This window comes from Tachyglossus aculeatus, chromosome X1 (genome assembly GCF_015852505.1).
Source record: "Tachyglossus aculeatus isolate mTacAcu1 chromosome X1, mTacAcu1.pri, whole genome shotgun sequence".
Taxonomy (NCBI): domain Eukaryota; kingdom Metazoa; phylum Chordata; class Mammalia; order Monotremata; family Tachyglossidae; genus Tachyglossus; species Tachyglossus aculeatus.
In genome coordinates, this window is record NC_052101.1 from 24074481 (window position 1) to 24096628 (window position 22148).

General features: G+C 43.2%; 1 protein-coding gene across 1 annotated transcript in view; it reads left to right on the forward strand.

The window, feature by feature from the left end:
• SLIT3 (slit guidance ligand 3) overlaps nt 1-22148 on the forward strand; it is a 625600-nt gene that overhangs the window by 41524 nt on the left and 561928 nt on the right. Inside the window, exons 3-4 of the mRNA XM_038771676.1 lie at nt 4797-4868; nt 10950-11021. Of these exons, the coding sequence (XP_038627604.1) occupies nt 4797-4868; nt 10950-11021 (144 nt within the window). The remainder of the gene's footprint in view (nt 1-4796; nt 4869-10949; nt 11022-22148) is intronic.

Consider the following 22148-nt stretch of genomic DNA (forward strand, 5'->3'; position numbering starts at 1 on the left):
TGGAGTGAAATTGTATTTTGGGGAAGAGACCAAATGTAAGCCTGCGTAGGAGAACTCCTTCTCCCTAAAGGTTCCAGAGATTAGTTAAATTAGTTCTTCCTTTTTCTAAATTTTTGGGGTGTCAGTGGCCCTATTAGATCTCTTTTCTGCCTCTGAAGACCCAAAATGGAAGACTTCTTATAGCTCAGGAGAGGTTTTCCCAGGTGGAAATATGACCCACAGTCTCTACAGAGATTCAGTTACCCTATGGGTTCTTCTGAGACAGAGGGCCCCAGCAGCAGTATTTTCTCATATTACCCCCTTCCAGCTGGAGGTTGTATTGGAGGAAGGGGTAAGACCTTTGCTAGCATTCCCAGATAGGTGTAGCACAGAGAAGACAAGGAGAACAAACAACTCACTCCATCAGGCACCTTTAATCCCTCTAATTCCCTGAGGTACCAGCACATGGCCTCAAGTCCAGGTACTGAGAGTGGGCCACTTACACATCTATCATTTTAACGTATCCATTTATTTGCATAATCCCTCCCTGAGCTGACAGTCCATTTCCCTTGGTCCTCCTGAGATGATAACCACCCCAGGCAATGGTGCAAATCATCACTAATGCCCATGCTGTCGGTCAGATTTTGCGGCTCTTCATTGGCGGTTTGAGCAGGAGCTTGGCATCCCTCAGTGTTCAGTGTTACCCATTCATCAGTCTTGGCCCCTCCTCCAGTGGTTCTATTGATTTCCACTTCACGGCCCAAACTGCCATCTTTGAGCCTTGTGGCCCAGAGGTGAGGAGGTGGGAGAAACCCCAGAAATACTGAGGTGATGAGGAAATCCGGGGCACTAAGGTTGATCCCAGGCTGCAAAGGGGAGGGGTTTGGAGGTGTCCTACAGCAGTTTCAGGAGAGGCTATGGGCTGCCCTCTGGGACAGGGGCTGGGGCAAATGCCATGTCACCTCAGCGTTGGGATATGTGTGCAAAGAAGGTGGCAGTGCAAGCCTGCTGAAACCAGTCTGACAGTGGAGCCGGGCCCTAGGACTAGTGGAGGGCGCTGTGCGTGAGTATAGAGGCCCCAGTGGACCATGGAGATTCTCCATTGTAGCAGCAGTTCAAAGGTGCACTGCCAATGAGAGGGGCAAGGGGATCAGGATTTGGGGGAGGGGGCATTGGCTCCATGATGGAAGTGGCTTGGACCTTCTTTTCAGCACTGTGGGGCTCGCCCCAAACCACTGGGATAGTGAAGCAGCTTGGAGCCCTTCTGAACCACGATGGAGCTCAACTCAGAGCATGGCTTGGAGCAGGGGAACCAGGAATAGTGCTGTGATAGGAGAGGGGCTAAGAGTGGGGTTCCGGGATATTCATAGGGTGGGGAGCCCGTGACAGTGGACAGGAAGGTCGGGGGCAGGGACCAGTGCTGGCTCCATGGTGGAAGCGGCTTGGGGCTCACCTCTCTGCCCTGGAACCTGAGCCTTAGAAAGGCAAGGGTGACAACCTCCTCTCCATTTGGGTAGAAGAGGTGGTATTTCTCTAATATTGATGGGGTTGATTTGGTTCAAATGAACCTCATGTTTAGACCACGCACTTCTACCCCACTGTGCACGGATGCTAAATCAGCAAATGGTACCACGGGATGGCTCATCAGGTGTTGGGGTTAGTATCTGGGAGGGCACACAATGAGGGTGAGATTTTATTAGATCCATCCTGACTCACTCCACTCAGAAACACTGAAAAAGAGATCATGCTCCTTTGGACTGTGTGTAATTCTCACCTGTGTTCAAGATTCATTCATTCATTCAGTCGTTTTTATTAAGAGCAGAGCACTGTACTAAGCACTTGGGAAAGTACAATACAACAGTAAAGAGTGATAATCCCTGACCACAACAAGCTCACAGTCTAGAGGCGGAAGGTAGGGCGGGTATCTTTCTCAATATTAGCACAATGCTTACACACAGCAGTCACTTCATACTTTTACTATAGTGATTGTCTTAATCATAAATACTACTCTCCTATTTTGACAGTGAATCCCGTGTAGGACAGAGAGAGTCCAGCCTGACTGTCATATATCTATCACAGCACTTAGTGCGGTGCTTAGTTCATGGAGTCTAACAAATACCATTAAAAACACTGCTAAGCACTGGGGTTGATCTACTCCAATCAGATGAGACACAGTTGCTACAACTAACACTACCACCACCTTCACGGAAGTGAACTGCCACAGTAAATCCCAGGTTTCCTGTTTTAATAGCTCATCTGGATTAGCTATGCTTCCTGCAGGAAAAGAGAGAGATCTTCAGCCTCCACAAACTGATAACATGTCCTAGGTAGATTGGGTTATATGGGTGAGTTGAAGGCCCAGGCGAAGTTTCATGATGATTTCAGAGTAACATGCAGAGAGCATTGGATTCACAGACATATGGAAAGCTTCTTTTCTTGGGTGCTTAGCATCATGATCTTTCTATTTAGAAAGTTCAGGACTAGTTATGAATGGGAAGCAGATGAAAGGCAAAGGACAGGGGCTTATCATGTAAGAAAACTTTGTTTTCAAAAAAACAATTCTGTGAATATCTCCCAACCCCCAAGAGGCCTGGAGGACAGAACATATGTTAAAACTCAACTGAAACATTGCAGCTTTTACTTAAGATGCTCTAATTTGGACTAAAAATTAATGCTGTAGGTTTCCATGGCAATTACTCTTTATGGAATGGTGGGTGAATATCGGGGAAAAACTAGATGGAGGTAATTAGGCCAAAATGCACCTGCTCTTCATTTTCAGAGAAAAGCAGGATTGAAGAAGTGGATCGTTACATGGATGGGGGTCTGATAAAGAGTTCCTTCACTGACATATGTAGAAAGAGAATCTCATCTGCGTGAGTGTGTCTGTATACATTTTATTTTTCAAGTCACGGAGGAGATGTGCCTTTTTTCTCCAGCAGCTCTTCCAACTGAGGATGGGATACCTCCATTGATGACAGTGCCACTGTTATCCCCTGCTTGACACTCACCTTCTGGGATATTAGATTTCTAGCCTGTTCAGAGCCCATCATTGGTGCTTCCTGAATGGTTATTACTCTTAATGATAATCCTAGCAAAAATTGGGCTGCAGCATGCCAGGTTGACTTGTGTGTTACAGAGAGGAAATTAAATTGAAGTGTGTGAGAATGGGGGCAGGGATTTCCATTGTTCAAAGCCAATTAAGTAATGACGGAAGGCATGCCCGACCAGTTGGGTGGCTTGCTCTTTCACACTCTCTGCATTAGGGACAGTATGGGCTATCTAAAGGTTCATTGCTACCACTGGACTGTGGAGGACTCAAGCCGAAGGAATATAATCAGTCCCTTCTAATCTGAAATGATGTTGTGTTCTCCTGCCTTGAGGGAGTTGGAAAAAGGGAATGGGGATCTTCAGGCTTCATCTGTCATCTAAAGGATCTGGTGGCAGCCCCTCCCTCCTCCCCAGTGGCTTCTTACCTTTGAAGATTATGGTCATTAGAAACAAGTCACATTGCTGGGCAAATATTTCCCGGGCTGGAAAGAAAGCTGCTTCCTAGAAATGGCCCTTTTCTCCCTGCCTCCAGGCCTGCTAGGTGGACCCTGGGAAGCTTTGAAATTCTCAAGCAGAAGGTCTAAGCAATTATTGTGATTTCTTCCTTCTTCAAAGACCACCCTCAAAGGGTTTGGAAGTCAGGAAGACTGAAGCTCAGAGGCAAAGCCCAGGAAGTTGGAACTGTCTCTCTCCGTGGGTTGGATTTGAGAGGGATCTCGATCGTAAAGAACTCCATCCAGTTTGGACCTCTCTCCTGGAGATCACGAAGTTTTACCAGGGGCACCCTGAATCAGTCGGGCTATCAACCCCCATCTCTAGCACTTCACAAGTCTTGATACTGGAGGCACCTCAGACAAAGAGATAGTGATTGTCCTCTTCTGGTGTCACTTTCAGTGTCTCCGGGGGACTTAGATACTATGGTGATAGGTGTCATAGAAATAGGGGGGAAGGAAGGGGGAGAGAAAGAGTGAGAATTCTCTGTACTCTTGCTATATTTATCAGCCATAAAAATATACACCTCTCTTCACTGACAGCTCCTCTACCAGAGGAGCGTGACAGCACTCAGACTGGGGGCTATGAGGTGGAATTGGATTCTTTTATAAGCCGAAGAGCACATTTGCAAAGGAGGGCAAATTCTTCTCTGCCAGCTCCCTCTCACAGCCCAGGTGCTACTCCCTCTGGGAAATCCCATCACACCACTTAGCTACACTTCTCAGCAACATGGGTACCAAATCTAGTAAGATGGGGTGGGGGATACTGACTTCCTACCTTGGGACGAGTCCTGGGGAAGAGTCTCGAGATCCAGCATAGATCGGAATCCTCCTGGAGCACCCTGACCCATTCCTTATCCAGGTGGTGTGTGCCAGCACGAAGGTGAATGAAGAGGCCTCTATCAGTGTTTCCTGAGCAGAAGACTGAGAGCTGTTGGATTCCTAGGGAGATATTGCATTGCTTTCACTCCACTTGGACCAGGTCACTCCTGGTAACTTCTGGTCTTCCCTGTGCCTCCAAGCAAAGATAAGAAGAAAAAAAAAGAATTCTCGGCCCTTGATAGAAAATAATTGCTTTGTCAAGATCCCAAGGGAGGAAAATCGTGTGTGTTGGGGAGGGGGGAAACTGTTGAAGGTGTTTTGAAGATGCATTAATGTGAAGTCTGTATACTGGTTCATTTCAGTAATATCTCTGGGAGAGGCATGAGTCTCTTCTCTCCTAACATTTGACATTATCCAAGCCTTGGGAATGTGACACTTGCTTACTCTTCATTGTAGAGACCTGGACAGAAATAATATCACCAGGATCACCAAGACAGACTTTGCTGGGCTCAAGAACCTCCGAGTTTTGTAAGTATTTTGCAATTTATTGCCATTTTACACCCTTTGAAACTTTTTGTACAGTGTTTTGCACACAGTAAGTGCTCACAAAATTCTGTTGATTGGCTTAAGTCCTCATTTACATATGTTTAGTCTCAACCACATATATAATGGTCCTTTGTTTTGAAGATGACACTACTGATGGTAAGATCCTATCCACTATCCATGTTTGCAGTTTTGGCTAGAAAGACTGCTGGGCGACCAACACACTCTACTATGCAGCACATTTGGAAATAAATACAGGCAAATTATGCACGTAATTAGTAATTTCAATCACAGCCCCATTAATTACTTCTCTTAGTTAAACTGAGAGTATGAAAGGTGAACTGTGACCTGAATGAAGGTGAGTGGTTTGGGGCTTGTTAGACTCTGGGTGGAACAGAATTCCTGAGATAAAGAGAGGTAGAGGTTATAAGAAGGTAAATAAACATGTCTTCTAGGTTTTTGCTGTTTGTATTTTTCAACTGCTTTTCATTAACATAGCACTGACTGACTATGCAGTTTCATGCCCAACCCCCCCCATCAGTTTTAATTTTATCCCCACCTGTGCCTTAGAAAGAGTTTAAATAACAACTGCTCTTTATCGTATTCCTATGGGAGCTCCTGCATGGCACTTAATGAATGCCTGCACTGTGGTTCGTGGAGAATAAAGGGCAACCCAGTGTAGGTAGTGCCACTATTAGCTGCTGGATAGTGAATGACTTTAAATCAAGTCAAAAAAGAACCTTCCCTTCATAGGTCCAAGTAGTAATGTGAAACAGCTCTGTGTGTGGCATGCTGTTTATCTAAAAATTCCTCACCTTACATTCTGGAGCACATAAATTTTTAAAAAGTGAAAATAAAACAAAAAATTATCCTTGCCGTTCTTATTGTCCAAAAAAACTAATCCAACTGGAGCAGTTTGATTGCCAGTTTAGCTTTAACCTTGCCACACAAGGAAAATGATTTTCAGTCTGAATAAGGTCTTTTTCTGTGGCCTAAATTTCTGCCCTTCCGTTGTCCAGGTTTGTTGCACTTGTGTTGCCCTGCAATAACTGGGACCAATGCCAGGTTTTAGAGTATTTTAGAGATTCTTTCTTGAATGGTTTCTGTTTCAATAGAAGCAAGACATGTAGATCTTTTATCATAAGCTTTCTAGCCTGATTTCTTAACTAAAGCCCATGCGTAGCCCCAGTGTGATCCTGAGAAATTGACATGGAGGCTGTAGCCATTTGCCATTGGGTGGAGAGGTTGACTTCAGTGAGGGTCCCCTGAGCTGATGCCCAGTGGCATCCCGGCTCTACCACTTGTGTGCTACAAGTCACTTCACTTCTCTGTGCCTCATCTGATAAAGGGGATTAAGACTGTGAACCCCATATGGGGCAGGGACTGTGTCCAATCTGATTAATATATATTTACCCCAACATTTAGAACAGTGCTTGGCACATAGTAAGTGCTTAACAAGTATTATTTTTATTATTATTATTATTATTATTATTATTATCTGTCCAGAGATCCTTGACTGAGACAGCTAAGAATATGTCTGTCCCTGTTGGTGGGGTGAGGTAAAATCAGGGGATAAGCTTTATAAGCGGAGGGATTGTGTCATAAGCAATTAGATCAGTGCTGTAATCAATCAGTTAATAGTATTTATTAAGAACTTGCTGTGTTTAAAGCACTGTACTAAGCACTTGGGCAACTACAATACAGTAGTGTTGGTAGACAAAATCCCTGCCCCTGAGGATGTTACAATCTAATGTGGGGAGACAGACATGAGAATAAATTACAGTTAGGGGAAGCAACAGAGTATAAGGATAAGTACAGAAGTTTGGTAAGGTGGAGTGAGTATCAAAATGCTTAGGGGATAGTGACTTAAATGTGTAACTTCCCCAGAGGTGAGTGTGTGGTGGAGAAATGAGAGATTAGTCAGGGAAGGCTTCCTGGATTAGATATAATTTTAGTAGGGCATTGACAATGGGAAGAGTCATGGTCTGTTGGACGTGAAGAGTGAGGAAGTTCTAGACAGGAAAGAAAGCAGGAGCTAGGGGTCCAGGGTGAGAGAGGCAAGTTTGAGGCACAATGAATAGGTTGGTGTTAAAAGAGGGAAGCATACAGGCTTGGTTATAAAGGGAGAGAAACAGGGGAGGAGGAGGGAGAAATATGAGTACCTTAAAGGCAGTGGTGAGGTGTTTCTGTTTGATGTGGATGAGCAATTATTAGAGGTATTTGAAGAGTGCGGTAGAAGTAGGAAGCAGCATGGCCTAGTGGATAGACCATGAGTCTGGACTTCAGAAGGACCTGGGTTCTAATGCCAGTTCTGCCACTTGTCTGCTGTGTGACCTTGGGCAAGTCACTTCTCTGTGCCTCAGTTACCTCATCTGTAAAATGGGGGTTAAGAATCTGAGCCCCATGAGGAACAGGGTCTGTGTCCAATCTGATTAGCTTGTATCTACTCCAGTGCTTAGAACAGTCCGTGACACATACTGAGTGCTTAACAAATACCATCATCATTATTATTATTATCAGGGAATTATGTGCAGAATGATTTTTTTCAGCCAAATGATAGGCAGCAGAATGAAGCATGGCACGGAGAGGGGAGATGCTGGAGGCAGGGAGGTTAGCGAGGTGGCTAATGCGCCCAGTACATTTATTGAGCTAATGCTCAATAAATACCACTGATTGAGAGAGCCAGAATAGATTAAACCTCCCTTAGATGGCAAAGGACTCTAGCGGTCTCCTTTCCAAATGCTACTAATTCACTGAAGTGACAAGATGGGGTAGACAGCCCAACTAGAGATGAAGTGATGATTTCCCTTTTAGAACGTTGAATCGTTGTTATCGGTTGCCTGCCCAGAGCCCTTCATGCCCCATCCCCACTTCCCCTACTGCATCTTCCCGGCTCAGCAAAGTCATTTTTTTGGTTTCCTTTCTCAGTTTTCCCCCCTAACACAGCAAGGTGAAAACCACCTTTATGTCCTTTTCTTCCTATCCTTCCCAAGGCCAATAAGGTCACCATGGCACTTAATAAATATTTGTCCTTGATGTTGATAATGATGAAGTGGTGGCAAGAGTCATGTTTTTCATTCTACTTGTTTCCACTCGACTTTAGTCTTCACTTTACCAACACCAGTCTGGGAGGGAGGGTTTCCTGTTAGAGTTTTTTGACTCTGATTTAGGAAGGCCAATTGCATTTCATTAGACTTTTGTTTTTCCAGGGGAAAATCTTGTGCAGTGCCATGTGTTTTTTCCTTGTTTTTTAATCCAGGGATTTCAAAGCACTTTCACAGATAGTGTGTCATTAATCTTCATGTCACCCAAGTTTAGAAAGGAAAATCTAAGATTGCTCCCTTGCCTCTCTGTTCTTTCTGACTGGAAGGGGTCTGTTTGTCTCATCTTATAACCTGACAGATCTGATTGAGATACTGTACACATTTTGTCAGTTAAGGATCAGATTGTTTTTCATTACAGAAGAGAAATAGGACAGTAAAAGCTCTGATCCAAAAGTATGTGACCTGTATAAAGAACTGAAATTTCAGCTTCTCCCAGGAGTGTAGGCAAATGACCTTTCTTTTCTCCATCTGCAAGAGATTTCCCTCCTACAACTCAGAAATCTCACCCAATACTTCATTTTCTAAACTGGCTGATTTTTTTAAAAAAACCTTTGAGTTTTTTTCTTCCTTAAAGCAGTTGAAGATCTAATAAAATTCGGATTCCATATTGACAATAGCCAAATAGAAAGTTTAAAATAATCATAAAAGATGATGTTAATATGCTCTGGATGGGCTACAACATTCCTTTTACTGCAGTTTATCTGAGTTAATTGGGGCATTCTTCCTGTTCGATAAGCCATGCCAAAAATGTCCCCCTTATTCACAGGCCCTGTGATTAGACTGGGCTTCATTATCTGCCTTATCTGTTCAAAGACAATCCAATTCAAGTGCCACTTTATTAGTCAGAAAGAATTTGCTAGGTAAGGTTGCTAGAGTATCTTCTAACTAACACTAATAAAGTATCCAGGCATTTTAATCTTTTTTTTTTCCTCAATCTCTTCTTTCTAGCCGAGTTACCTAGACAACTACTTCTTTGGAAAGCTTTCATCACTCCTCCCCTTCACTTCCCTTGCTTTTTCTCCTATCTGTTTCTTATTTATAGTGTAAAGTTAAGCCAAAAATCCCCACCATTTTTGAATAATTTTAGCTAGACACCAATGTTAATAAGATTAAAATGGGTAAAAATCAGATTGAGTATAATGGAGACCTTCACCCCTTCCACCCTTAGTGTACCAACCTAGAATTTTTCACAAAGAAGATTTTGGAATTGCCTAATTAGAGCGCCTTTTCCCCTGGGTGGAACTTGTCCTGTGGAATCAATTAAGCCCATTTTCTTAGTGATGGCGCAAGAGTTCTGCTATGTTTGAAATGTGGAAAACAGCTTTATTCTAAGCAGCATTAGTCAAAGAGTTGAAATTGTCCCTGGCCATCATCACAGGAATGTAATTTCCTTGTCTGATTCAGTGTTAAAGCCAGAAAAGCAACAACAGTAAAAAAGCAGCCCTGAATAAATGAGTAAAGACTGTGTTGCCGTAATGCAGATCAGGCCCAGAAATCAGCTAGGTCGTCTCTTTGCCCGGATCCGGCTGCTGCATCTTTTGAGCACAGGTAGACATCTTAGCTGTCTGTGCTCTTCAGCCTGGGCAGGGTCTGACAGAAGCCAGGCCAGTGTTCTACAATCAGAGTACCCAACTCAACAGGGTTTATTTTTTCTTTAAAAATACCCAAAATACACATTTTTCAGAAGGGGATTAAATAGTAGTTGATGCCAATGGACTTCACTTACCCAATTTGGGTACACAAATCACACTTTTTCAAAAGGGTGTTCCCTCTTTTTCTTTAGTATTAAATTTTGTAGAGCCCAGAGGATAGAGAAACCTTCTTTCTTGTCCCTTAGGAAATTCCATAACCAAAAAAAAAATGATTCAGATGCCCAGATTTTCTCAGGTCTCCTTCACTAGTCTTCCCCTTGTTCCTCTTACCCTGAAACTCCTCCCAACATTCTTCTCCACACCCTCCTCCATCTACAGGATGTGCTGCCTTTCTCGTTACCTCTTCTCCTGCTTACCTCCTTAAATCACATTCACATCAGAATGAAAACAAGGATCTTGACCTAATCCTGAGCTAATCACGTGCAGAAGAGACTGCAGCTAAATCTTCCCTTGTGTTCACTGAATCCACCATAAACTGCCACTTCAAAAAAATGCTCCTTTTTGTTTCAGGAGAAAGAAAAGAATTTCATTTTGGAATTAATGCCATTATCCAGAAGGATTAAAACAAATCCAAATAAATAGATCCCTTGGAAACCTAGTCTTTAGGCTCAATATTAACATTCCTGGATTTCTGGAAGCATCAAAGTGATACAGACAAAACACTCATCTAAGAATAAGGACTCCTGGATTCTAATTTCAGGTACTAATTTGTCCTGTGTAAGAGGAGGCTGAGAAGCAGCACCCATAGATCAGGGAAGCCATTTCCAGGACCCTTAAGTATTGGTGGTCAGGGGCAGAATTACTTTGTTGTGGTCATCACCACCTCTGGGGAATCCTTGGCCACTGTCCAGAAGTCACACAAGTTCCTCTGGGCTGACAAGGGGAGCATGAAGATGGCATTTATGAAATGCTTTAATGTCTGAAGAAGAAGGAAGCTCCCTGTACGGTGGATGGACTAATGGAAGTTTTCAAAAAAAGGCCTTTTTGAAATCATTTTAGTGCTCATCCTGCAGTGCTTGGGGGGACATTTGCTGAGAACATTCAAACATCCTTAAAATAGCTGCATGGAAACCCATCTGCCAGGTAGCAGCAAGCAGGCTGTGGACCCAGCTGCTGTGGTGCAGAATGGTGAGGGAACCAGGCTTGAGTTAGGGTCATGGTGTTGATGAGCTTGGGTCTTAAATAAGCACCTTGAAGGAAGGGAGAAGGAGAGCAGTAGGTAGGGGCAGGGAGGTGTGGAAGAAAGGAAGTAAAATACTCTGTTGAATGATCCTAGTCATTGTCTCTAACAATTGTTTCTATGGTTCTAGGCATTTGGAAGATAATCAGGTCAGTGTGATAGAGCGTGGAGCCTTTCAAGATCTGAAGCAACTGGAGCGACTGTGAGTATCTTCTCCTTTTTGAAAAATAGGTTTGTTTTCTGTCTTGTTGGATACTTACTGATGTCAAATGCCAGCATTTCGTAATGCAGCCTCTGCTTGTATTTTGAACTCCCGGTTGTATTTTACAGAGGTGTTGAAATCCCTTGAATATTATTTCAAAAGCATAGGAACTACGCCTTGGGTGTGAATTGCATCTTTTCACCCCTCAGATCTGCCTCGGAGCTTCAAACAAGAGTTGATTCGTATGTTAGTGTCGCAGCTTCCGTTTCACAGGGGAGAGAAGCTAACAGGAGCCCTTGTCATGGAAACCAGGACCTTTGTCACAATTTTCCTGCTGCTATGCATCAAGAGTGAGCTCTGTTTCTCCCATAAGCTCTGCGGCTTCCATTTAGGGCTTCTTCCCCTCCATTAACTTGCTTGTTGGGCAAGGGAGGTTGCGTGTAATGCATGCATCTCCATGGAGCATAAACAGCAATCAGCTGTGTCATTGGGCCCATGTTTCCACAAGGGAATGGGTTACCTTGACTTTAAAAATAGGTCCACCTCTATGTCTATGTCTGCAACGGATATGGCAGGACATTTCAAAATAATTTTAAAAGCCTGTTTTTTTTTTTGTTTGGTGATTGGCTCTATTTATCGAACAAGATTGAAATTATTAGGCTGTCTGTCAGGAAGGAAGTTTTGCTTTCCCTTAGTCACTAGTCCCTGAAAGCTCACATCACTTCTAAACAATTCCTGTCCTCTTCTATTCTTGGACGCATGGACCTACAGAAGTCAGTATTACTCAAATGGGCCTTTTCTACATCACATCCTCCCGTGTTCTGAAAGACCTAATATTTCAGCTAAGACATTTTTGGAACATGGTTTCAAAACAAATCCTCGTGCTGGCCTACTTGGTATAGTTGTTCTTTCTGTATATTTCCCAAAAGTCTAGCATTGCCAAATTTGAGAGGGCATGATTAGATAAGAAAGAAACTGCTACTGACTAATTTTATGAATGGGCTTCATCTTTGTGATCATCATTATCATCTCTTCCTTCTCCTCCTTTTCCCTGGGTCAGTTATACATGGCCCTGGTTAGCCAGGCTTGTGTTTACCTGGAAATCGAGGCATTTCCTCTCCAGTCAATCAGCCAATATTATTTATTGAGCACTTTCTGTGGCCAGAGCATTGTGCTAAGCACTTGGGAGAGTACAAAACCAGAATTCTCATGGATATCCCACTGTCACCTTAAGCTCAATAGCTTAAAACTGATTTTTCATGTTCCCCCACAGAGTCACTCTTCCACATAACTTCTCCATCTTAGTGGACAACAACAGCATCTTTCCTTTCCCAGAAGTCCACAACCTTAAAATTATCATGGATTTTTCACTCCCTTTAAACTCTCACATTTTAGTCAGTTACTAAATCCAGTCGACGCTGCTTCCACATTTGCTGGATATGCCCTTTCTGCTCTATCCAATCAGTCAATCAATCAATCAATCAATCATATGTATTGAGCACTTACTATGTGTAGATCACTGTACTTGGGAAAGTACAGTACAACAGAATTAGCAGACATGTTTCCTGCCCATAATGAGCTTATGTCCACAGGGCTATCATCAGCCTGGTCCCAGAGATTTTTTATATCGTGGCTAGATCCTGCCTTCAGTCTTTCTTCTCTCTGGTCTGTACTTCATTCTGAGGTCTGGAGAAGCAGAGTGAAATCCATGAGCAGAAATTCCCATGGGAATAGCCCCTTCCAGGCTTGGGCTAGTGAGCTGAGGCAGGTTACAGAACAAGGAATCTACAAATGATAAAGCCCAGTTCAGATCCCAACTGCAGATACATTAGGTCAGGTCTAGGTAACTGCTTTGAATAAGGAATGTGGGCAATATTTACCTTCTTTGGATGTTAACTCACGATACCTTGTGCAGTAACTCACCCAGCAAATGTGCACAAGCTACTCTTGTGACAGTGGAAAGTGAAAATATGTTAATATTAACTCAAGGATGGTGCTTTAGATCTAAATGCTTCCACCCTCAACCTTGGTGGTAATTATACGGTGTGTGTGTGTGTGTGTGTGTGTGTGTGTGTGTGTGTGGGTGTGTGTGTGTACTTACACATAAATACATATATGTGCTTATTCTATTATTCTTTCAGGATTTCCTCAATACCCCATAAATTGCGATAGGGAGTCCCATGGCTCTCTTTAAGCTCCTTGTGGGCAGAGAATATGTCTGCCAAATCTGTTATATAGTCTTTTCCCAAGCACTTAGTACAGTGTTTGTTTCTCAGGAAGCACTCAGTAAACATGATTGATTGATCCTGATCATTCACATTTAGTTGGTAGTTCTAGATGGTTAGAGATGAGGCGTGAGCTGGACACATTGAATGAACACATTGTTCATTGAAGGGTTCACTTTATCCCTCACAAGCTCCATCGATAGTATTTATTGAGCACATACCATGTGCCAGAGTACTATTCTAAGTGCTTGGGCAAACAGTACAGCAGAGTTGGTGGGCACGATCTCTTCCCACAAGGAGCTTTTACAATCTACAGGGGTGTGAGTGACTGTAAGCTTCTCACTAGCAGGGATCATATCTATGAAATCTGTTCTACTGTATTCTCCCAAACAGTTTGTATAGCTTTCTGAACACAGTAAGAATCCAATAAATGCCATGGATTTGTTGACCAGTTTAATAATAAATAACTGATTTGTTAAAGGAGACACTTTAACCCCTTTTAGGGTGAGAGCAAAAATCAGAACTGTAAACATTTTAACACAGATGTAATAACTGAAGAAGAAAAATTGGCTCTACAGTGTAGTTGTATTCAAATAGCCAGCACAAAAAGTGGCAGTGACATATTCAAACTTTAGAGAGCAGTTGGCTTTTGGCATCTTAAAAGTAAAAATGTGGTTGTTTATAAAAGCCTCATTATTGTCAATATTTATTTAAAACTCCAGGACTAGTTTTGTTTCCGGCAAGGTAGACTACTGTAGGTTTACTTGTTGAAAATCACAGTGAAAATTGAACAGATTCTTTTCTGTGGATCAATTAGAGGGCATGGAATATAATCACAAGTAAATACGCATTTTCTTCCTGTGGCTTCATTTGTATCAACATCAAAGCTGTGCCATTGCTAGTAAGTAAAAATTATGGACTTGGGCTTTTTGAAATGTAGTGCATGCATGTGGTGTTTCCCCTTAAATCATTCTAATCTTTCGAAAAACAACACCCCATGTCTGTGTGGGCGTCAGCCATTAGTTCCAGAAGCATCACTGTTGAACGATTTCCAGTTTTTGATTCTCTTTTTATGAGTTTTACACCCAGAAAAATTTGCGGCCTTGTTTGTTAACATTTGATGAGCTGGAAAGTATTGTTTCCCTGGGGTCTGGGAGGAGTTCAAGGGGTTGGGCTGGAGAAAGAATCATGAGGGAGCATGACTGGTTATGGCCAAGAAGACTGTAAACTCATCGTGGGCAGGGAATGTGTCTGTTTTTTGTTGGATTGTTCTCTTAAGCGCTTAGTACAGTGTTCTGCACACAGTAAGTGCTCAGTAAATATAACTGGCTGAGTGACTGCATGCCAGCTTCCCAGTTTCCACGGGGGTAGATCATTGTTAGTAGGGGTTGAGTTGAATCTACCAGGGGATTGTTCCTTTGTCCTCTGCCAGGTATCTCTTACTCTCCTATTTAAACGAGGCTTGGAAGCAATCAGGCTTGGAGTAACAGTTTTTGACAGCAGAATTGAACAGAGTGTGAGTATAATTTGTATCATTTTAACTATCACCTCTTGGAGGTGGGCCAACTGGAAAAAAAAAACCCCAAAAACTCAGCGTTTTGTGTTGGCTGGCAGATGCCTTGGGTTTCATTTAAAAGGCTTATTTAAATCTGTCAGAGGTTTTGAAATTGAAAATGAGGAGAGCCCAATACACAAGCCCCCCTTTTCCTCAGCTCCCCTTCTTTTCAGCATCACTTGGACTTGCTCCCTTTGCTCTTCCTTCCCCTCCCCATAGCACTTATGTACATTTGTATGTATCTATAATTCTATTTAGTTATATTGATGCCTGTTTACTTGTTTTGATGTACATATATATCTACAATTCTATTTGTTTATATTGATGCCTGTTTTCTTGTTTTGAGGTCTGCATCCCCTCTTCTAGACTGTAAGCCTGGTGTGGGCAGGGATTCTCTCTTTTTATTGCTGAATTGTACTTCTGAAGTGCTAAGAACAGTGCTCTTAATGCTCAATAAATACAATTGAAGGAATGAATTAACGATCCAAAATAAAACAGATTTAGGGAAATTTTATCCAGGCGTAGAGCCGGGTTTAGAACCCAAGTCCTCTGACTCCCAAGCCTGTACCCTTTCCACTAGGCCACACTCCTTCTAATCCCAGCTCTGACACTTGTCTGCTGTGTGACCTTGGGCAAGTCACTTAACTTCTCCGTGCCTGTTACCTCATCTGTAAAATGGGGATGAAGACTGTGAGCCCCACGTGGGATAACCTGATTACCGTGTCTCTACCCCAGCTTTTAGAACAGTGCTTGGCACATAGAAAGTGCTTAACAAATAACAACATTATTATTCTAAATTTTGGTCAGATGGCTTCCATCTGTCCTCCACTCCTTCAGGAGGTGTGGTGGCACTGTCCAATGATGGATGGTTCCAGCCCTCCAGCTGCCCATTGCCAACTCCAGAACCATGGTGTTGGGAGAGCTCTAGGCCACATGACTCCAGGCTTCTCTCTGGCTTGTGCTCCTGAGCAGGAGATCTTTCTCCTGCCACTGTGAGCAGGAGGTTGGGATGGATGCGAATGTCAGGTTGTCCCCCAGAATTCAACCAATCACTCAGTGGCATTTATTGAGCACTTCTGGTATGCAGAGCACTGTACTAAATGCTTGGAAGAGTACAATATAACAGAGTTGATAGACACATACACATACCGAAAGCTTCCAGTGTAGAAGGAACCCCAGGTTTGATGCCTGGTTAAAGGAGAGAAGCACTCTCTTGGCCTTACTCAAGTGTGCTGTTGAAGGGGAAGCTCCTTGTAGGTGGGAAATGTCTTACTTCATTATTCTATACTTCCCATGAACCTTGTACAGTGTCTAAACCAAGTGGACACTCAGTAAATGCTGTTGCTTTTTCTACTCCTCCTGCTACCCTTCAGCCTTTTTCTCTCTGTTGTTGCCTTCCTATCATCATATTACATCATGTGAGGTTGTGCTTTACTGTCTTTAGTTTTCTCCTTTGTTTATAATTGTCTCACTTGAGCCTATATTAGGGATTTTTTTAATGATATTTGGTAAATGCTTACTACGTGCCAGGAGCTGTAGTATGTGCCGGGATAGATAGGCTAATCAGGTTGGGCACAGTCCGTGTCCCACACAGGGCTCATGGCCTTAATCCCTATTTTACAAATGAAGTAACTGAAGCCCAGAGATGTTATGGAACTTGCCCAAGGTCACACAGCAGACAAGTGGCAGATCTAGGATTAGAACCCAGGCCCTTCTGACTCCCAGGCACATGATCTATCTACTAGGGAACACTGCTTTTCTGAATAGCTGTTTGGGCATCGTGCTATTGCCATTTCTCCGCAGATGTCCCATCTAGCAAAACAGTTCGAAAGAGCAATTCTTTGATGCTGCTTTGCTGATATTCAAGGACCCGTGTGGGAAGCAGCATGGTCTAGTAGAAAGAGCCAGGATTTGCGAGCCAGAGGTCCTGGATCTCAGATCTTGGCTATGCCACCTATCTGATGTTTGACCTTGGGCAAGTCACTTAACTTCTCTGTGCCCCAATTTCCTCATTCATAAAATGGGGATTCATTATCTGTTCAACTTAGACTGCGATCCCTACCTGGGACAGGGATGGTGTTGAACCTGATTAACTTGTGCCTATCCTAGTGCTTAGTATAGTGATTGGCACATAGTAAACACTTAACAAATAACACCATTATTATTAGTAGTATCATGTTATTTGTGATCCAGCATGTGAAGCCAAATATGCCAGTTCTCATAGTCCTACAGGAAAATGAGCACCCAAACCATTCTGCACATCTTCCACTTGGTCTAAAATTTGATGTCACAGTCACCACTATCTGCCAGTCTCCCGGAGAAAAACTGTCTTATTCCTTTTTGTGTATGTACTTTACTTTCAGCCTGTCGTTGAACAGTGTTGTCTAGGTAGCAGAACTGAGAAATTGAAAGCTTGTTTTGGCCAGAGAACATGTCTGCCAACATGTCTACTGTGTGCTCTGCACACAGTAAGCACTCAATAGATACGATTAAATGAATGAATGAATGAACGTTGTACTTGCCCAACCATTCATTCATTCATTCAAACGTATTTATTGAGCGCTTACGGTGTGCAGAGCACTGTACTAAGCGCTTGGGAAGTACAAGTTGGCAACATATAGAGACGGTACCTACCCAACAGCGGGCTCACAGTCTAGAAGGGGGAGACAGACAACAAAACAAAACATATTGACAAAATAAAATAAATAGAATAGATATGTACAAATAAAATAAATAAATGAATAGAGTAATAAATACGTACAAACATATACACAGGTGCAGTAGGGAGAGGAAGGAGGTAAGGCGGGGGTATGGGGAGGAGGGGGAGAGGAAGGAGTGGACTCAGTCTGGGAAGGCCTCCTGGAGGAGGTGAGCTTTCAGTAGGGCTTTGAAGGGAGGAAGAGAGCTAGCTTGGCGGATGTGCGGAGGGAGGGCATTCCAGGCCAGGGGGATGACGTGGGCTGGGGGTCGACGGCGGGACAGGTGAGAATGAGGCACAGTGAGGAGATTAGCGGCAAAGGAGGGGAGGGTGCGGGCTGGGCTGTAGAAGGAGAGAAGGGAGGTGAGGTAGGATGGGGCGAGGTTATGGAGAGCCTTGAAGCCGAGGGTGAGGAGTTTTTGCCTGATGCATAGGTTGATTGGTACTACTGGAGATTTTTGAGGAGGGGAGTAACATGTCCAGAGCATTTCTGCACAAAGACGATCCGGGCAGCGGTGTGAAGTATGGATTGAAGTGGGGAGAGACAGGAGGATGGGAGATCGGAGAGGAGGCTGATGCAGTAATCCAGTCGGGATAGGATGAGAGAATGAACGAGCAGGGTAGCGGTTTGGATGGAGAGGAAAGGGCGGATCTTGGCGATGTTGCCGAGGTGAGACCGGCAGGTTTTGGTGACGGATTGGATGTGAGGGGTGAATGAGAGAGCGGAGTCGAGGATGACACCAAGGTTGCGGGCTTGTGAGACGGGAAGGATGGTAGTGCCGTCAACAGTGATGGGAAAGTCAGGGAGAGGGCAGGGTTTGGGAGGAAAGATAAGGCGTTCAGTCTTGGACATGCTGAGTTTTAGATGGTGGGCAGACATCCAGATGGAGATGTCCTGAAGGCAGGAGGAGATACGAGCCTGGAGGGAGGGAGAGAGAGCAGGGGCAGAGATGTAGATTTGGGTGTCATCATCGTAGAGATGATAGTTGAAGCCGTGGGAGCAAATGAGTTTACCAAGGGAGTGAGTGTAGATAGAGAACAGAAGGGGACCGAGAACTGACCCTTGAGGAACCCCTACAGTAAGGGGATGGGAGGGGGAGGAGGAGCCTGCAAAAGAGACTGAGAATGAACGGCCAGAGAGATAAGAGGAGAACCAGGAGAGGACAGAGTTTGTGAAGCCAAGTTGGATAGCGGGTTGAGGAGAAGGGGGTGGTCCACAGTGTTGAAGGCAGCTGAGAGGTCGAGGAGGATTAGGATAGAGCACTTAGTACACTGCTCTGCACACAGTAAATGCTCAATAAATATGATTGATTGATTTACATCAACACTGATTCCAGATCTCTCTCCTCAGCTGGGGCAGGTAGCTTTGAATCCATCATCTTGTGACAGTTTAGGTTGTTGACCCCGAGGTTCATTACCCTGCATTGCTCACCCTGAAGCTCAGTGCTTAGAACAGTGCTTGGCACTTAGTATGCGCTTAACAAATACCATTATTATTATTTGTCATTTTTCAGCCCCCTCTTACAATCTTGCAGTATTTCTTCAGTGTATCCCTCTCTGCCTGGCATTTCACCTTCCAGAGGGCTTAGAGTAATGTGCAGACTTGAAGATTTCTCTGCATACTCCCTCTTCCAAATAATTTATGTAAATGTTAAACAAAATGATTCCAGCACTGATCTCTGGGGAAGCCCACTATTTACGTGTCTTCATTTTGGAAAAAAAATCATTATTTTGCCCTATCCTTGTGTTTCCCATCCTTCAGCCAATTTTATATTTGACCAAAAAAATTCTTCTAATCCTATTATTAAGTTTTTTAAGCTTTTTAGTATGGAACGATATCAAAGGTTTTGATAATATAAATATAGTATGTCCTCTGTTTCCTCCCTTTCCATGTACTCAAAAAAACTCTGATAAGATTAATGAGCCATGATTTTTCCCTTGAAGAACCATGTTTTTCTCCTTGTGTCGTGTATGCACTTACTGATCCTCAACTTAATTATCAACTTTACTAATTTATCAAAGAAGTTGAGGTTTTTCCAGACTTTAATTCACAGGATCAACTCAGGAACCTTTCTTATATATGGGAGTTACATTGTTAATCCACCAGACTACCAGGACAGTGGCCTTTGGCAATGATTGGATTCATAGGCTTTCCAGAAGTACCATAACGTTCCCTTCAAAGTTCCTTCAGAATTCTTGTGTACGTGCCATTTGGTCCTGGTGATTTGCTTACATCTAATTTTAGCACTTTGGCTGAAATACCCTATGGTGTTCCCAAATTTGCTCTAGAAACCATTTAGGTGTGAGATTCTGTCTAATATCTTTGTCAGTAAAGATGAAACAAAGTAATTTATTTTAGCTTTTAATTACTTTTTCATCTCTAACTAAACCAAACCCGACAGGCATCAAGTAGTTCCCCCTGAGTCTCTAACTTTCTTCCTGCTTTGAATATATTGGGAAAGTCTTTTAATATCTGCTGTGATATCCCAGGCTGAGCCCTCTCCTTCCTCTCTCCCTCCTCCCCCTCCCCAACCCCCCCGCCTTACTTCCTTCCCCTCCTCACAGCACCTTTATATATGTATATATGTTTGTTCGTATTTATTACTCTATTTATTTTATTTGTACATATTTATTCTATTTTGTTGATAAGTTTTGTTTTGTTGTCTGTCTCCTCCTTCTAGACTGTGAGCCTGCTGTTGGGTAGGGACCATCTCTATATGTTGCCAACTTGTACTTCCCAAGCGCTTAGTACAGTGCTGTGCACACAGTAAGCATACAATAGAGTTGGTAGATATGATCCCTGCCGACAAAGAGCTTATAGTCTAGAGGGGGAGTCAGAAATGGTAATAAATTACAGATAGGGGAGTGACTGGGTAAAAGGATATTTATATAGTGCTGTGAGGCTGAGGGTGGGCTCAATATCAAAGTGCTTAATGGGTACACATCCACTGTAAAGTGCTGTTCAAATTTGGTTTTTTGGACCAGCCTGATTTTCTGTTACTCGTAATGAGCTTTACTTTTCTCTTTGCTAAGGCAAACCCTCTATTTTTTAGAGATTGACTCCTTTATTCAGCTAGCCAGCCTGAAATCTGCTGAATAGTAGCAGTGAAGTAGCTTCACTTTGGGCTCTTTTTGGATTTCTCGTGATGAATGATGTATGTCCACAGGGAAAATGTGTGTTCTGAAGCTGTGAGAATGAGGGAGCCAAGTTTGGATTTCCAACACGCTTGTGTGTTCGTCTCTGTATTTGTGGTTTTGCTGAGATTTGGAGGCTTAGAATGGGACCTATAACTAGAAAGATGCTTCTGTACATTATGTTGCTGTAAACTGGATTTTAAATATTTGATCACGTTATTAAAGTGTTTTGCTCTGTCACGAGGTGTTACACATCTGTATTGCTGGCCAAACCATTTTGTAAGTGGAGATGAATGAATTGTTTTGAGAGAGGTGCTTCAAAACGTAGATTTTTGTATTCTTGGAAAGAAAAGCCTTTAAATAAATCACAGAATGCCAATGAGATTTCCATAATTAAGACTTTAAGATTAAGTACTTTATAACAGTGAGCAAAATAAAGAAGAGAGATGGACCTTCACCTCCCCCGCCCCAACACACCCATCCCTCCCACCCCCCACTCCCTTGGCCTCTTGCTGGTTTCAGAAGACATTGATGCAATATTCTAAACAGATCATTTTCATTAGGAAGCAACTGGGGTGAGAAGGTCAAATAGGTGGATTACCGTGGCTTTGACTACCCCACTAGAACACCAGGCGAAAGTGCCATGTCTTGGAAGAGGATGATGACTTATAGTAATAGTGGTACTTGTTAAGCACTTACTATTTGCTAAGCACCGTTGTAAGCGCTGAGTAGATGCAAGATGATCAGGCCAGGCATTGTCCCTGTTCCAAAGCATAAATAGGAGGGAGTTTTATGGATGGTAAAACTGATGCACAGAGAATTTAAGTGAGTTGCCCAAGGTCCCGTAGCCAGAATTAGAACCCAGGTCCTTTGATATCCTGGTCCGTGGTCTTTCCACAAGGGAACAGTGAATTAAGTGTAAAGGGAGCATTGAGACAGGCTCGATTGCACCCTGGATGAAATTTTCCTAAACTCGGTTGATTTTGGATGGTGTAGTGGGATTTAAATAAAAATTCCTAGGTTGCTTTTTTCCAGTTACACATTATCATTCACTCATTCATTCATTCCATCGTATTTCTTGAATGCTTACTGTTTACAGAGCACTGTACTAAGCGCTTGGGAAGTACATATCGGCAATATATAGAGACGGTCCCTAACCAACAACAGGCTCACAGTCTAGAAATGGGCTCACAGTTCATCCCAACCTTATGTTCTAGGTGTCCCTCCTTTGCTATGGATGGTACTGGCTATTTTCTGGTTAACAGCCTGCCCCAGAGACTGCTAAAGTGGCCATTTCTAGAGAGGAAGCAGTGTGGCTTAGTGGATAGAGCACAGGCTTGGGAGTCAGGTGGTCATGGGTTCTAATCCCAGCTCCGCCACTTCATTCATTCATTCAGTTGTATTTATTGAGCACTTACTGTGTGCAGAGCACTGTACTAAGTGCTTGGAAAGTACAATTCGGCAACAAACAGAGACAGTCCCTACCCAACAATGGGCACTTGCTCGCTGTGTGA